Source organism: Polyodon spathula, chromosome 7 (genome assembly GCF_017654505.1).
Source record: "Polyodon spathula isolate WHYD16114869_AA chromosome 7, ASM1765450v1, whole genome shotgun sequence".
Classification (NCBI taxonomy): domain Eukaryota; kingdom Metazoa; phylum Chordata; class Actinopteri; order Acipenseriformes; family Polyodontidae; genus Polyodon; species Polyodon spathula.
In genome coordinates this window covers 1-15,540 of record NC_054540.1, presented here as the reverse complement: position 1 = coordinate 15,540, position 15,540 = coordinate 1, and the positions used below count along the sequence as shown (strand labels likewise).

General features: G+C 45.6%; 1 protein-coding gene across 1 annotated transcript; it reads right to left on the bottom strand.

Annotated features, from left to right (window-relative positions):
• Positions 1-1,069: 1,069 nt before the first annotated feature.
• Positions 1,070-13,514, bottom strand: slc66a1 (solute carrier family 66 member 1). The gene is made up of 7 exons (XM_041256214.1): positions 13,017-13,514; positions 10,416-10,635; positions 8,882-9,011; positions 8,498-8,588; positions 7,412-7,551; positions 2,413-2,598; positions 1,070-1,114 (listed from the first exon to the last, which is right to left on the bottom strand). Exons 2-7 carry the CDS (start codon positions 10,604-10,606, stop codon positions 1,070-1,072), a joined length of 783 nt encoding a protein of 260 aa, XP_041112148.1. The 5' UTR covers positions 10,607-10,635; positions 13,017-13,514.
• Positions 13,515-15,540: the final 2,026 nt, after the last annotated feature.

The following is a 15,540-nucleotide window of genomic DNA, read 5'->3' as shown; positions in this document are numbered from 1 at the left end:
GACCTCTAGTGGCCTTCTAGTGTAAATGCCTCTAGCAGGTTAATATTCAGAGCTGTTGGCATCATGTTAATATATTCCTGGTTTAAAAAAAAAACACACTACTACCACCAGACAGTTTCTAGACTTTGTTTTTATTATACAACGTCGTCCAATATTTAAAATGTTCATGTTTCATTGTAAACATTTACAGTACAAAGTAATAGATAAGAAATGACCTCCACATGCACTGCTGCGCTTTCCCCAACAGGGGGCACTTGTGATTGAAGTGCCCTAATATACAGTACTTCTACAATACAAATTTATATACAGTGATGGCACTGTGTACCTTGCAGTGGGCCAGGACATTTCAAAACAGCCTACCTGTAAGTAAACAACAAATACAGCGCCCCCTGCTGCAAGAAGAAAGCATTGCAGTTTTATAGATTATTATATTATAAAAGCAGGCTGATGAATGCAGCACCTGACTGAGGTTTGAACAACAACACAGCTGAAGAGCAGTGCTCAGTACCCAGACCACATCAATTAGAGAGCGCCATTCAAATTCCCTTTACCTCCCTGTCGTGTGTGCACAACTTTGGAACGACCAGAGTTCTGAACAGTTAAACAGTTGCAATGAAAATGTGTGGCCAGCAAGTACGCCAATTACAGGAACTGCAGTTACAACCCAGTCTGCTGCTGCACTTTGAGAAGATGATTAAAATCAGAGTTCGGGGGGGATAACGACAACAGTCTGACTGCGAGGGGATTTAAACCCTCGTTCCAGAAGCAGCTCAGGACTGGAAACATCTGAGCCTTTAAAAGAGTTTCCTTTTCAAACTCCTTGTGAGAACATTAGTGTTTTCAAACCATGAGACTGCTTGACAATTAAAACATACATACATTATATATAATACACATGCACGCAACCGCACAACCCCCCCAGAGGCAGGATCCTGTCAGCCGTACACGCTGTCGTTACTCTCCTTGCCCAGCAGTGTGGCGCTCTCCTCGCTGTTCTCTTTATGGGGCGGGTTTTGATACATCAGGAACTGCAGCGGCAATCTGAGGGAGGGGCTTCAGGTTCACTTCGTCAAGGAAAGGGCGGGTTTTGATACATCAGGAACTGCAGGGCAATCTGAGGGAGGGGCTTCCGTCAAGGAGACCAAGTCTTTCAACTGTCAGTTTTTCATGTAGTATGCAGTGTGCAATTTAATATGTTAACATGACATGATTCTTAACTGTGCAGAACGGTGTCCAGACTCAGGGTCCCAGACAGGGTAAGGGTGCAGTATGTCTCTCTCTCTCTCTCTCTCTCTCTACAGTGTTAAGGGGGAGGGTGCAGTACGTCTCTGTCTTCAGTATGAAGGGTGAGGGTACAGTATGAGGGTACAGTATGTCTCTCTCTATCTCTTTCTACAGTGTAAAGGGTGAGGATGCAGTATGTCTCTCTCTACAGTGTAAAGGGGGAGGGTGCAGTATGTCTCTCTCTCTACAGTGTAAAGGGGGAGGGTGCAGTATGTCTCTCTCTCTACAGTGTAAAGAGGAAGGGTGCAGTACGTCTCTCTCTCTCTAGTGTAAAGGGGGAGGGTGCAGTACGTCTCTCTCCCTCTCTACAGTGTAAAGGGGGAGGGTGCGGTACGTCTCTCTCTCTACAGTGTAAAGGGGGAGGGTGCAGTATGTCTCTCTCTCTCTCTACAGTGTTAAGGGGGAGGGTGCAGTATGTCTCTCTCTCTCTCTACAGTGTTAAGGGGGAGGGTGCAGTATGTCTCTCTCTCTCTCTACAGTGTAAAGGGGGAGGGTGCAGTACGTCTCTCTCTCTCTCTACAGTGTAAAGGGGGAGGGTGCAGTACGTCTCTCTCTACAGTGTAAAGGGGGAGGGTGCAGTATGTCTCTCTCTCTCTACAGTGTAAAGAGGAAGGGTGCAGCAAGTCTCTCTCTCTCTAGTGTAAAGGGGGAGGGTGCAGTAAGTCTCTCTCCCTCTCTACAGTGTAAAGGGGGAGGGTGCGGTACATCTCTCTCTACAGTGTAAAGGGGGAGGGTGCGGTACATCTCTCTCTCTACAGTGTAAAGGGGGAGGGTGCAGTACATCTCTCTCTACAGTGTAAAGGGGGAGGGTGCAGTATGTCTCTCTCTACAGTGTAAAGGGGGAGGGTGCAGTACATCACTCTACAGTGTAAAGGGGGAGGGTGCAGTACGTCTCTCTCTCTACAGTGTAAAGGGGGAGGGTGCAGTACGTCTCTCTCTCTACAGTGTAAAGGGGGAGGGTGCGGTACGTCTCTCTCTCTACAGTGTAAAGGGGGAGGGTGCAGTATGTCTCTCTCTCTCTACATTGTAAAGAGGATGGGCGCAGTACATCTCTCTCTACAGTGTAAAGGAGGAGGGTGCAGTACCTCTCTCTCTCTCTCTCTCTCTCTCTTCAAAGGTAAAGGATACGATGATGTCCAGGCTCAGGGTCCCCAGGCTCCCTATCAGCCAAGGCAGGTGGTGCAGCACGTAGTTCCCCTCAGCCTGTCCACGCTCCGGGTTCTTCAGGAGCACGCTCAGTCCGTACATCATGTTTCCCAGAATCACCAGCGCAAACAGGAAGAAGGACACACCTGCAGTTGACTTCCTCTTATACTGAGGATGGGGGAGGCATAATTAGATTTAGAAATTGGAAAATGTCATAAACCAGATCTGATTCTCCATCCATCCACTAAGATACACACGCACACACACACACACAGGCTCTCTCTCTCTCACACAGACACACACATACTCTTTCTCTCATGCACACATAGACAGAACACTCACACACTCCCTCCCTCCCTCCCTCCCTCACTACCCCTCACTCCCTCACACACTCTCCTTCACTCACTCCCTCACACACTCTCCTTCACTCACTCCCCCTCTCACACACACACACACACACTCTCTCTCTCTCTCTCTCTCTCTCTCTCACACACACACACACTCTCTCTCATGCACATATAGACAGAACACTCACACACTCCCTCCTTCACTCACTACCCCTCACTTCCTCACACACACTCCCTCACTCCTCCTCACTCACTCACTCCCTCACATTCTCCTTCACTCACTCACACTCTCCTTCACTCACTCACACACACACACACACACACACACACACACACACACACACACACACACAGCATTGCCAAAGCTTTTATAATACAAAACAGAAATAATAAAACAGAGATAAAATTACAGAACATAAAACACAAAAAACATTGTACAGTAACCCACGGTCGTGTATGCAGGGCGTCTACACACCGTCCCTCAGGTTATGGTTGGCAGACACATATTGTGCTGCTAGATTTGTAGTTCGCTCCTCCTCTCCCAGAAGGATGGGGATTGTACTCTAATTGCAGAGGAGGTTGAAATCTGCCATTTGGTTTTTAAATTGGGGGCTATCTCTCTCCCGTATCTCTGTGTATTTTGGGCAGGACAACAGGAAGTGCATTCCTATCTCGACCTCTCCCAGATCACAGTGACAGCACAGCCTTATTTTTTTGGCAATCCAGGTGTTTTGTGCCGTCCAGTTCCGATGGCCAGCCTGTGGTCACCGAGTCTGTACTTGGTCAGGATCTGTCTATGTTTTGTGTTTTTGACCCTGATCAGATATTCTGCCAAGGGAAATTCTTTTTTTAGGGCCAGATAATGAATTAATCAATCTCTCCCTCTCTGAGCTTGCAGGGAGGCAGTAGCGTTTGAATGCTGGTGTGGTAGGGGGGTGTTTTTTTGCTAATTTTTTTTTTCCATTTTCTATAATTATTTGTTAATCGTTTAGTTTGTTTATATATCTTTGTTTCGTTGTTTTGGTATGCATTTTATCGTTTACTGAGTAGTGTTGTGTGTGTGTAGGTCCCGTTATGGGATCTCACTCTGGAGGACTGGGAGCTCTCAGCCGCCAACACGGGGTTAGCTGCTTGCTGGATACCGGCGTGTCGGTGGAGGAGTGCCTGCTGGCAGTAGGAGACGTAGTCAGTTATGAAAACACAGTGTCGGCTTCCCGCATGAATAAGAGGTTTGTCATCTTTTTAAAAGAGGTATCGCTGGTCAATCAACTGGTGGAGGAAGGTTTTTCAGTCAAAGGAGATTTTATTCAAGTGTTCCCCTTAGTAACCCCTGTAACCAAGGTAATAAAAAAAGAGACCTTGGAGAATGAACTTGCCCGGTATGGCAGGCTGGTCTCCCCAATTAAAAACATTCCATTAGGGTGTAAAAATACTAAAGTTAAGCACGTCCTGTCTTTTTGGAGACAGGCGTTTTTACTGCTGAATAACCCGGGGCAGATGGTTGATGTAGCTTGGAGCTTCAGTGTGGAGGGTACGGGCTGTGTTGTATTTGTTAGTTCAGACACAATGCAGTGCTTTAACTGTTGGGAACAGGTACATCAAAGGAGAGCCTGCCTGAGAAAAAACAGAAATGAGGAAAGGCAGGAGCAGGGCACTTATGGCAGGGAGGAGGCTGGGATGTTGGGGGTGAGAGGGAGGATGAGTCGGCTCCCCCCTCGGAGTCTGGCCCTCGGAGAGACCAGGGAGCCGTTGAATGGAATGGAGCCGCCAACACCACAGCCGAAGCTAAACAGACTCAGACGCGGTCTTTCACAAAATGAAGTTACTTAAAATGATGAGTCACTTGTGGTGGTAACTAAAAAAAAGAAAGTAAAAAATAAACACTCTATAAAATGGTGGGACATTAGCAAAACACAGATTAAAATCTTTTGCCAGCAGTACACACTCAATTCAACCGGGTCACTGAACGCAGCAGTGAGAGAGTTGGAGTTTAAAATTCTCCAGTTACAGAGCAGCCTGGACACAGACCACCAGGAGCAGACCCTGCAAACCCTGAGGGAGCAGAAACACATGCCGGGCAGCTTGATGAAGGAGAGAGTGAAGGGGGCGCTGGTGCGCTCTCGCTTCATAGAACTGAAAGACACAGACACCCCCTCCAGTTTCTTTTTTGGCTTGGAAAGGAGGAGAGCAGACAGCGGGCAGATGCATTGCACCCAGATGCCTTGCGGCAGGGAGCTGTACAGCCGGGAGGAGATTAGCAGGGAGGCAGTAAAATTTTATATTGAATTATATAGTAAAGAGCCATGTGACCAGCAGGATATGGACCTGCTGCTTCAGGATTTGCCCACCCTTAGCGAAGAAGAATAGCATCGATTAGAAAAGCTGCTAACATATCAGGAGCTGACCACTGCTGTTACACAGCTTTCAAATGGAAAAGCTCCTGGCACTGACGGACTGCCCGCTGAAATTTTTTAAAAATTCTGGACTGTGATTGGATAGGACTTTTTGCAGGTGCTGGGAGAGCGCATCCAGGATAAAGAACTGCCCCTCAGTTGCAGGAGGGTAGTAATCACATTACTGCCCAAGAAAGGAGACCTGTTTCGCTTTTATGTTCTGGTTTTTCAGAGCGGAGACCTATGTGCAGAAAAACTGTGACGGCCTGGTGGACAGGGTGAGGGGACAACTGCAGAGATGGAGGGGACTGCTGGCCCAGCTGTCCTTTAGGGGAAGGGTCTTGGTGATCAATAATCTGGTGGCCTCCATGCTGTGGCACAGGCTGCTGTGTCTGGACCCTCCCCGCGGTATGGTGCAAGAGATCCAGAGAATACTGTTGGAGTTCTTCTGGAGCGGGAGACATTGGTTGTGGCCAGCAGTCCTGCATCTCCCCACTGATGAAGGGGGGCAGGAGCTGGTCAGCATTGCCAGCAGGGTAGCAGCCTTCAGACTGCAAGCGGTTCAGAGGCTCCTGTACGCTGGGGAGGAGGCTCATTGGAAGAGGCTGGCTTGTTTTTTCCTCAGCAGAGTAAGGGGGCTGGGGATAGAGAAACACCAGTTTTTAATTGAGAGTACTGGACTAGCTAAAATAGGTCTCCCTTGTTTTTACTTGAGTGTTTTAGATGCCTGGAGGGCAGTGAGGGTGGAGAGAGATGAGGGGTCTCTGACAGGCAGGGTCCTGTTGAAGGAGCCCCTATTCTTCAATCCGCTCTTCCCTGAACGTTTCTTTCAGTCAATGGTGCTCTGTGCCGATTTTGTGAGGGCAGAAGTGACCAAGCCATCAACCTGCTAGTTGACTGCTACACAGCTGGCCGGGCGGCTGGGCTGGCACTCAGAGGCTGGCAGAGAAAATGGTTAGTGAGCTGAGCAGCTTTCTCTCCCCAGAGCTCAGGGAGGCACAGGGCAGAGACAAGACCATCTTTCCAGGGCTGCTAGTGTGTCCAGCAGTAGGTGAAGGAGAGGGGGATGGAGGGAATGAGGGAACGCCACTCAACTTTAACACAGTTAAAGACTCTTCAGAGGGTGCTGTATAAAATGCCCCTCACCAAAAGAGCGGGGGACCTGCAGTGGAGGATCCTGCACTGTATTGTGTCCACCGGCAGGTTTCTCCACAGAGTTGATTCCAGTAATAGCTCAGAGTGCTGTTTCTGCTCTGCAGAGGAGACAGTGTTCCACATGTACAGCGAGTGTGTTAGGCTAGGACCACTCTTCCATCTCTTATAGGAGCTCCTGCAGGGCCTGGGCGAGGAGTTCACCAAAGAGCTTTTTATCTTTGGGGTTCCCTACAGTTTTAAAAAGAGAAGCAGGTGTGTTTTAATTAATTTTATAATGGGTCAGGCAAAATTAGCCATTTTAAAAATCCAGAAAGAACAGTATCTCTGGGACCGGGCTGACTGATGCCGTGCTGCAGTTCAGGGTGTTGGTGGTCAGCCGGATAAGAGTGGATTTTGAATTTTTTTAACTAAATAATAACCTGGAGGACTTCCAGGAGAGGTGGTGTGTGGGAGACACCTTCTGTGCTGTGAGTGAGGAGGGGGAGCTCCAGTTTTTGTTCTAATTTTAATTTTGTTTTTTTTTAGTGTTTTTATAAATTTTGGCTTTAATTTGTTTTTAACAGAAAGAAAACACTATTGATTTTTTATGATCCTTTTATTTTGTTTAAAATCTGTTTTTAAGGAGAACATGATGTATTTTAGGATTTTGTAATTCTGCTGAGGCAGTAGGAATCTTAATTTTTGTTGGGTTTTACCTTTATTGAATTTTAATGGATTTTATTTGGAAAGTTTAATAAAGGATCTTAAAAGTCAAAGTCTAAAGTCAAAGTCCTCTCTTTAAGTGAAACCACATTGGTGTAGAGCGCTGCGGCCCGCGGGAACTGCACAGGTACAGCACTGACGAGACAGAGCCGATGACGAAGCCCACAATCTCCAAGCTGGTGAGAGACTGGCGAGCGAGAGAGGAGGGGGGGGGGGGGGGGGGGGGGGGGGGGGGGGAGGGGGGGGTGGAGAGAAAACACCCACCCCCCCCTCTCCCACTCCCCCATGAGAAAACAGAGCCGCCGCCCAAACTATAGGATCCAAACACTCGTTTCAATGTGAGCAAGACTGGCCAGGACTTCCATGATCCCTGGAGTCACTCACCTCCACAGCGAAGGACAGCAGCACACGACCTCTGAACCCTGGGGATGTGTCACTGTGCAGCCCCGCCCCCTTGAAGAGTGACAGGGAGGCTGAGACTCCGAGAAGAGAGAACACACCCACTGCGTTCAACACTCCACTACCTGGAGGAGAGACAGGCTAATAATAGAGGGACACTGACACACACACTGCGTTCAACACTCCACTACCTGGAGGAGAGGCAGGCTGATAACAGAGAGACACTGAGACACACACTGCGTTCAACACTCCACTACCTGGAGGAGAGGCAGGCTGATAACAGACAGACACTGACACACTGAGACACACACACACTGCGTTCAACACTCCGCTACCAGGAGGAGAGACAGACTGATAATAGAGACACATACACACTCCGAGACACTGTGGCGGAGTGTCCCACCCCTTTATGTTTATAAGTGTTTTCTGTTGTATGCAGTGTGTTTAATGTTAGTGTTTATGAATAAAATACATGGGATATAAATATGGGTTGCGAGCACAAGTGTTTAAAATGTATATTTTGTATTTAGACAGGAGGATTGCACAGCACTTCACATGCAAGTAAAATAATATGCAAGCACAGGGAATTGCACTTTTATTAATTCACGTGCAGTTGTACCGAGACTCCAATTGAATGATTGATTAGCAATCGAGTCTCGGTACTGTTGCATAAAAGCTGCATGTTTTCACTCACTCAGGGTTGTGTGTTCAGTGAGTGGAGAACAGGATTGGAGACGGAGGTTAGAATAGTAAGAACAGTTAAAATACAAGCTCACCATGTTTTGTCTGTGTAGTCTGTTTCGTTTGTCTCTATTTTGGCGAAAGTGCCGTGTCCTGTGTTTTGTTTGTCTTGCAACCTTTTATTTTCTGCTTGTTTAATTATTAAATGCTAAGCGATACCAATCGTTCAGCTTCACCAAACTCCACCGCTGTTGTTCATTTCGTGGTTCCTGGTTTCTGGTCTGACATCACCCACTGCAGCCGTCTTTGTGACACACACACAGAGTCACTCTGAGACACACAGACACTGAGACACACACATAGACAGGAGCGCAGGGGAAGCTGACTTACGTTGCTCTGTGTTCCTGTTCTTCATCTTGTAGTAAAGGTAGAGCCCCAGCATCACCAGGTCTGCCACCACGTAGTACATTGCAGTGTAGCTCTGTGAGGAGACAGCGAACACTGAACGACACAGGCCAGGAGACTAGACACTCAATACACTGCGCACTATACTGCAGACTGCACTACACACACTATACTACACAATTCACTGCACACTATATTGCAGACTGCACTACACACTGCACACACTATACTATACAATTTACTCCACACTATACTGCAGACTGCACTACACACTGCTCACACTATACTACACAATTAACTACACACTATACTGCAGACTGCACACACTAGGACTGGGAACACAAAATAGGGATCCCAGTACAGACTGACCTGCAAAGGAAGCTGATCAGCCAGGAAGGAGCCAATCAGATTGCAGGAATCTCCTCCCAGCCAGCCCAATAGGAACCATATTGACAAGGCCTGGTCCATATTGCCAGACTTACAGGACCTGTGATACTGCCTGAGAGAGAGAGAGAGAGAGAGAGAGAGAGAGAGAGAGAGAGATACAGTGTGCGTGTCTCAGTGTGTGTGAGAGCATGTCCTTGTGTGTGTGTGCATCTCACTCACATACACACACACACACACACACACACACACACACACAATCAGAGTGACACGCTCACATACACACAATCAGAGTTACACACACAATCACAGAATGACACGCTCTCACACACGCAATCACAGAGTGACACACACAATCACAGAATGACACTCTCACACACGCAATCACAGGGTGACACACACACAATCACAAGAGTGACACACACAGGGTGACGCTATCTCACACATACACAATCACAGAGAGACACACACACACAATCACAGAGTAACACACTCATACACAGAGTGACACTCACACACTCCCACTCATTCTCAGAATGAACAGAATGTTCATGCCCGAGTTCCCAAGTGTCAAATTCATCACCCCCCAAACAACAGAGCCCTGCTGCTGCGCTCTCCTCAGTGTGTGTGTGTGTGTCAGAGTGTTTATCAGTGTGTGTATCAGTGTCAGTGTGTGTGTGTCTGAGTGTGTATCAGTGTGTGTGTGTCAGAGTGTGTAATTAATGCTTTCTATTGCGTAGCATAAATTCATATTACAAAATTTATGTGAAATTATTATTTAATAGATATGTGTATGTGTGTCAGAGTGTGTGTATGTGTGTCAGGGTGCGAGTCAGTGTGTGCGTCACTGAATGTGAGAGTGTGTGTGTCAGTGTGCGAGTCAGTATGAGAGTGTGTGTCAGTGAATGCGAGAGTGTGTGTGTCAGAGTGTGTCAGTATGAGTGTGTGTCAGTGTGCGAGTCAGTGAGAGTGTGTGTGTCAGAGTGTGTCAGTATGAGAGTGTGTCAGTGTGTGAGTCAGTGAATGTGAGAGTGTGTGCGTCAGTGTCAGTATGAGAGTGTGTGTCAGTGTGCGAGTCAGTGAATGTGAGTGTGTGTCCGAGTGTGTCAGTATGAGAGTGTGTGTCAGTGTGTGAGTCAGTGAATGTGAGTGTGTGTCCGAGTGTGTCAGTATGAGAGTGTGTGTCAGTGTGTGAGTCAGTGAATGTGAGTGTGTGTCAGAGTGTGTCAGTATGAGAGTGTGTGTCAGTGTGCGAGTGAGTGCGAGCAAGATGGGCCGAATGGCCTCCTCTCGTTTGTAAACTTTCTTATGTTCTTATGTTCTTAAGTGTGTGTCCGAGTGTGTCAGTATGAGAGTGTGTGTCAGTGTGTGAGTCAGTGAATGTGAGTGTGTGTCCGAGTGTGTCAGTATGAGAGTGTGTGTCAGTGTGTGAGTCAGTGAATGTGAGTGTGTGTCAGAGTGTGTCAGTATGAGTGTGTGTCAGTGTGCGAGTGAGTGTGTGTGAGGATGCTATACCCACGGCAGTGATGACACCATGAAGCACACGATGGAGAGCAGCCCCAGGATCAAGCTGGCCATGTCCCGGCTGTCCTCAGCACACTCCCGCAGCCCCTCCCACACCCACACAGACCCGTTGGGGCAGAGAGACGAGAAGTTCCCGTCCGAGGGTCCGGAGCCCAAAACACCACGAGTCAGACCAGTAGTGTCCATCGCGGGTCACACAGGAGTCACGGCCACAGCTGAAACAGTATAAGAGGAAGTGAGGCCCGCATCACTGAGAGAACCTGCTGCTCTAAACTGGAGGGAAGAGACTCGCGATTCATTAACGCTTTCTATTGTGTGGCATAAATTCATATTATTACACAATTAATGTGAAATTATTATTTAATAGATATGCAATTGATATTAACATTTACATTCAATTAATCCTTGTTACTTTTCATTAACATTTAAGTCAGGTTAACTGTATTTTCAATTAAACACATGTAAACAATGGGACACTGTTACATATTTTCAAGGGTAACAAAACATAATAAACGGGCATGACATGGAATTACATTTTCAATCGACATTTGGTTAACATTGAGCAAGAAACCAGCTACTGCATATTTATTAAATATTAATTTCACATTATGCAATTGCATATCTATTTAATATTAATTTATGCCATGCAAAATAAAGCGTTTAGGAGACTGTGTGGTTCAGTGATTAAAGAAACAGGCTTATAACCAGGAGGTCCCAGTTTAAATCCCAGCTCAGCCACTGACTCACTGTGTGACCCTGAGCAAGTCACTGAACCTCCTTGTGCTCCGTCTTTCGGGTGAAACATTGTTGTAAGTGACTCTGCAGCTGATGCATAGTTCACACACCCTAGTCTCGTATCTTGTAAAGCGCTTTGTGATGGTGGTCCACTATGAAAGGCGCTATATAAATATATATTATTATTATTATTATTATTATTATTATTATTACCCACAATTCAGACTCAATGCATGGTGCAATCCCAGTGGTGGAGGAAGATGGGCCCCATTGCAGGACCTCATTGGGGGCACCCTCCTCAAAAGCTAATTTAACCCTTATTTATAAGCATCAAAATAGCAAATCAAGTGTTCAATATTTAACTATATTTAATTGTCAGAATGTTAGTATGTATGAAACAGTACGTGATAAGAATGTTTTCTACTCACCTACTTCATTTTATTTTGCAAACATCTTTACATCCAACACTAGACTATTTTTAATCATTAATGAACAGGTTTAATCACTAACCCGACCAGGATTCCCCACTTCTGCAATCACAGAAATGATTACAGAATTCACAGTTCTGCACAGACATTTGTTGTTATTATTTTTAAATCAGAAATACAGGCATGTTGATTTGTTGTAGTTTATTTTAGAGCCACCCAACAGCTTCCATCTAAACTACAGGATGAATGGTGCACACAGACTATAAGTCTGTGCTGAAAAGTACCCCAAAACCTTCCATGAAGACGTGCCTCATTCCAGCGTCCCGGGCAGTTTGCACCCAGGCCCACCCAAATCTGCGCCTATGTGAATGCCAGGTTTAAGTAAATTTATAAAAAAATAAAATAAAATAAACGTCAACTGTGCGCCCCAAAGGCGGGTGCTTAAGTTTAGATCAAGTAGGCTATTTTTTATTTTTTTTTTTTAATGGGGATATTTTTAGTTTCTGTTTGCAGTTTTTTGTTAAATTAATTTTCGCAGTTATTGCGCACAGTGCGTTTGTTTCAGGAGGTTGTATGCAGTGTGCTCTGTATTTGTAGTGTATACGAGCAACTGTTATAAACTTTAAGAAAAGCGCCTTGCTTCACTCGGCACCGTACATTCACATGTATTGATGTATTCAGAGTTTTAATTAATTTTAATCATGTTTGTAATGTAAACTATTTGATGTGAGGTCAGACCTTTGGTACTTGCCCGTTCACCCGAAGATGGGACCCACCCACATTTCCATTCCTAGTCACGCCCCTGCTCCGGGGAAAACAGGTAATTAAGACAATAGCGATACCAGTCGAAATGAGGGAGGATACAATCTGAAATACTGGTACCGCACACCGGCAGCTACAGTGATACAAATGTGTAACGTATGCAAATATAAATGCGAAGGATATTACCATTGTTAAACAAACGAACAAATAAATAAATAAATACAAATAGATAGATAGATAGATAAATAAATAAATAAATCCTTTCGGACCCCCCCACCCCGAGTGCAGTTGCGCTTGGTATTGCTCCGCCCCTGACTGCAGGGGTCAGGGTATATTATACTGAAAAGAAAAGCGGACACATCGCGCACACAATTATTATTTGTTGCCTGTATTGACGCCGTATGTATTTAGTTATTGACGCTGCCCTGTACGTTTCCACTAATCCCCTAGGCTACTATAGGAATGTCGACTACATGCTTTACCGGGCAAAACCAGTCCCTCTGTGTTAAAGAACAAATACTGTTTCGGTCTTCTTAGCTAAACATGCTGACAACAATAGTCACTGTATATCACTTTTCATTTTTAATGCGTCCTTACTAGCGATACAAACTTGCTGATAACAACAGTCACTGTATATCAGTGTTCACTTTTGATTTACCGACTGGACTCACCGGTTTCAGACAATGGTTCTGTTTCGATTCCGTGATCCTCTGTGACTCGCGACGTTGCACAGATAAACACTCTGGGCAATAAATCGCTTGTATATGTGTAGCAGTTTCCTCCGGCGCGCTGTTACCCCGCTGTGCTCGGCTGCTCTCTCGGCGCGCTGTTACCCCTCTGTGCTCGGCTGCTCTCTCGGCGCGCTGTTACCCCTCTGTGCTCGGCTGCTCTCTCGGCGCGCTGTTACCCCTCTGTGCTCGGCTGCTCTCTCGGCGCGCTGTTACCCCTCTGTGCTCGGCTGCTCTCTCGGCGCGCTGTTACCCCTCTGTGCTCGGCTGTTACCCCTCTGTGCTCGGCTGCTCTCTCGGCGCGCTGTTACCCCTCTGTGCTCGGCTGCTCTCTCGGCGCGCTGTTACCCCTCTGTGCTCGGCTGCTCTCTCGGCGCGCTGTTCTCTGTGCTCGGCTGCCCTTTGTGTCTCAGGAAGTTGTTTTTCACTGTCCCGCGGTCAGCTGACACACGAATCAGCTGATCTCGCTGCTTGCTGACGCGGCATTGTGTTGGTCTGCAGGAATGTCAGTGCCGAGTCTGCACAAACTGCTAGAGGTGCTATGTGTGTGTGTGTGTATATATGTATCTATCTAATAACTCTGTGGCTTCCATATAAAAATGTTTTTTTTTAAATATATTGTGTCCTTCGTCAAGGGACACAATATAAAAAAAAAAAAATTTTTATATTTTTTTATCCACAGAGTCTATTATATATATCTATATATATATAATATATATATAGATATAGATATTATCATAGATATATATATATATATATATATATATATATATATATATATATACACACACACACACACAGCACCTTTCACAGTGGACCACCATCACAAAGCATTTTACCAGAGTAGGGTGTGAACTGTGCATTACATGCAGTCACTTACAATAGGACATTGATTTAACATCTCATCTGTAGGATGGATAGGGAGTTTGTCAATGGGAGCTGAACCAGTGATCTTCTGCTTACAAGCCCCTGGACTTTAACCACTGGACCACACTGTCTTCACACTTGTAGTGTTGACCCTGGTATCCCTGCTGTGTAATAGGTGTGTGTTTCATAATTCCCCCCCCCCTTCAGTGGCATGAAACACTGCAACTGTGAAATCAGTCAGGATTCTCAACTCATATACAAGGTTAAATGTCTTAACCAGAGAACACCAGCCATGCTGTGCCATTGTGTCATGGGTCTGGTTTCAAACTCCATTTACTTGTACTGTGAGCTGACTTTGAAACCAGACTTCCAAGGGGAGAGCCAGGCAGGCCTAGTGAATAAGCTCACTGCACCACCTGACTCCTTGTGACAGTCTAGCAGTGTAACCTTGTATATGAGATTCACTTCTCTTGTCAGAGACTGCACATGCACGCATGCAGCGTTTCATGCCACTGAAGAGAGGAGGGATTTTCAAACCCAAACCTGTTATACAGTAGGTCCCTAAGGTAAATTAAATAATAGTTCAGAGAATGAGGGAAAAGACATATTGTGTATCTCATGTGGGACTTGAACCAGCTGCCAAGAGAATCAGAGGCCAACTGAGCCAGCCACAAGCTGCTCAAAGCTCCACTCAAATGCTCCCAGGTATTTGAATTCTTCACGGGTGCAGCTGAGGGGTTGCAAGGATGGTGAAATAGACCAGCAACTCGCCTCCTGCTGAGTTTACCTTTAACATTGCCTCAAAGATTCTGTGACAATAAATGTAAAAAACGAAACATTTAATTTCACATTGAACTTTTTTGCCTAGATCTGAACCCTGTCCACCAACACTGATATGTATGCAGGGTTAGTGAACCAGACCCCTGTGTTATCTATCTGTCTGAGGTGGGATGGTGTGCAACATTGTTTTTAAGGTTTATTCTTTAAAAATGAAAGACTACAGCACTAAGTAATTGAACTCTGTGCACCAAGTGTAACAAACAATGGAGCACATGCCTGCAATCAGGAACTGTATTTAACATTAACACTCAAAGGGGGCTTGAACCCACAACCCTGAGATCATCAGTCTGCTGCTCTATTAACTGAGCTACCTGGCCAACAAGTCCTGTGAATGAAAAATATAGCATTTTCTATCATGGTCGAAATTTTAAGAGAAAAGCAGTTAAAACCACCGCCCTCCACTGGAATAATGAGTTATGGCATGCCTTGAAGAATACATCAATTCCACAAGACAGCTGCTGTCGAACGTGTACATTACCCTTGGTATGCAATTCCTTGTTATTCCACTGGAGGGCATGTTTTTTAAACTTAAAGTAAATGTTTTTCATGAAAATATTACTTTTTGTTTTTCTGACAAAAAATGTTAAAAAAAAAAACAAACAAAATACATCAGCACATAAATAGTGCACTAATAAACTCAAAACTCGAACATTTAATAATACAAAATAAAAAAATCAGAGTACAATGAGTGAAAAACGACTTAGGCATGCTTGCAGCAGTAGGAGGTTATGGGTTTGCAAAATGTCATGACCTCCGACTA

Excerpts from the sequence above, each read along its gene's own strand:
- slc66a1 (XM_041256214.1), bottom strand. The coding sequence starts at position 10,606 with ATGGACACTACTGGTCTGACTCGTGGTGTTTTGGGCTCCGGACCCTCG. Across the intron at positions 9,012-10,415 it reads TTCATGGTGTCATCACTGCC|GCAGTATCACAGGTCCTGTA; the intron begins GTGGGTATAGCA and ends TCTCTCTCTCAG. Across the intron at positions 1,115-2,412 it reads CCCTGAGCCTGGACATCATC|ATTGCCCTGCAGTTCCTGAT; the intron begins GTATCCTTTACC and ends CCCCTCCCTCAG.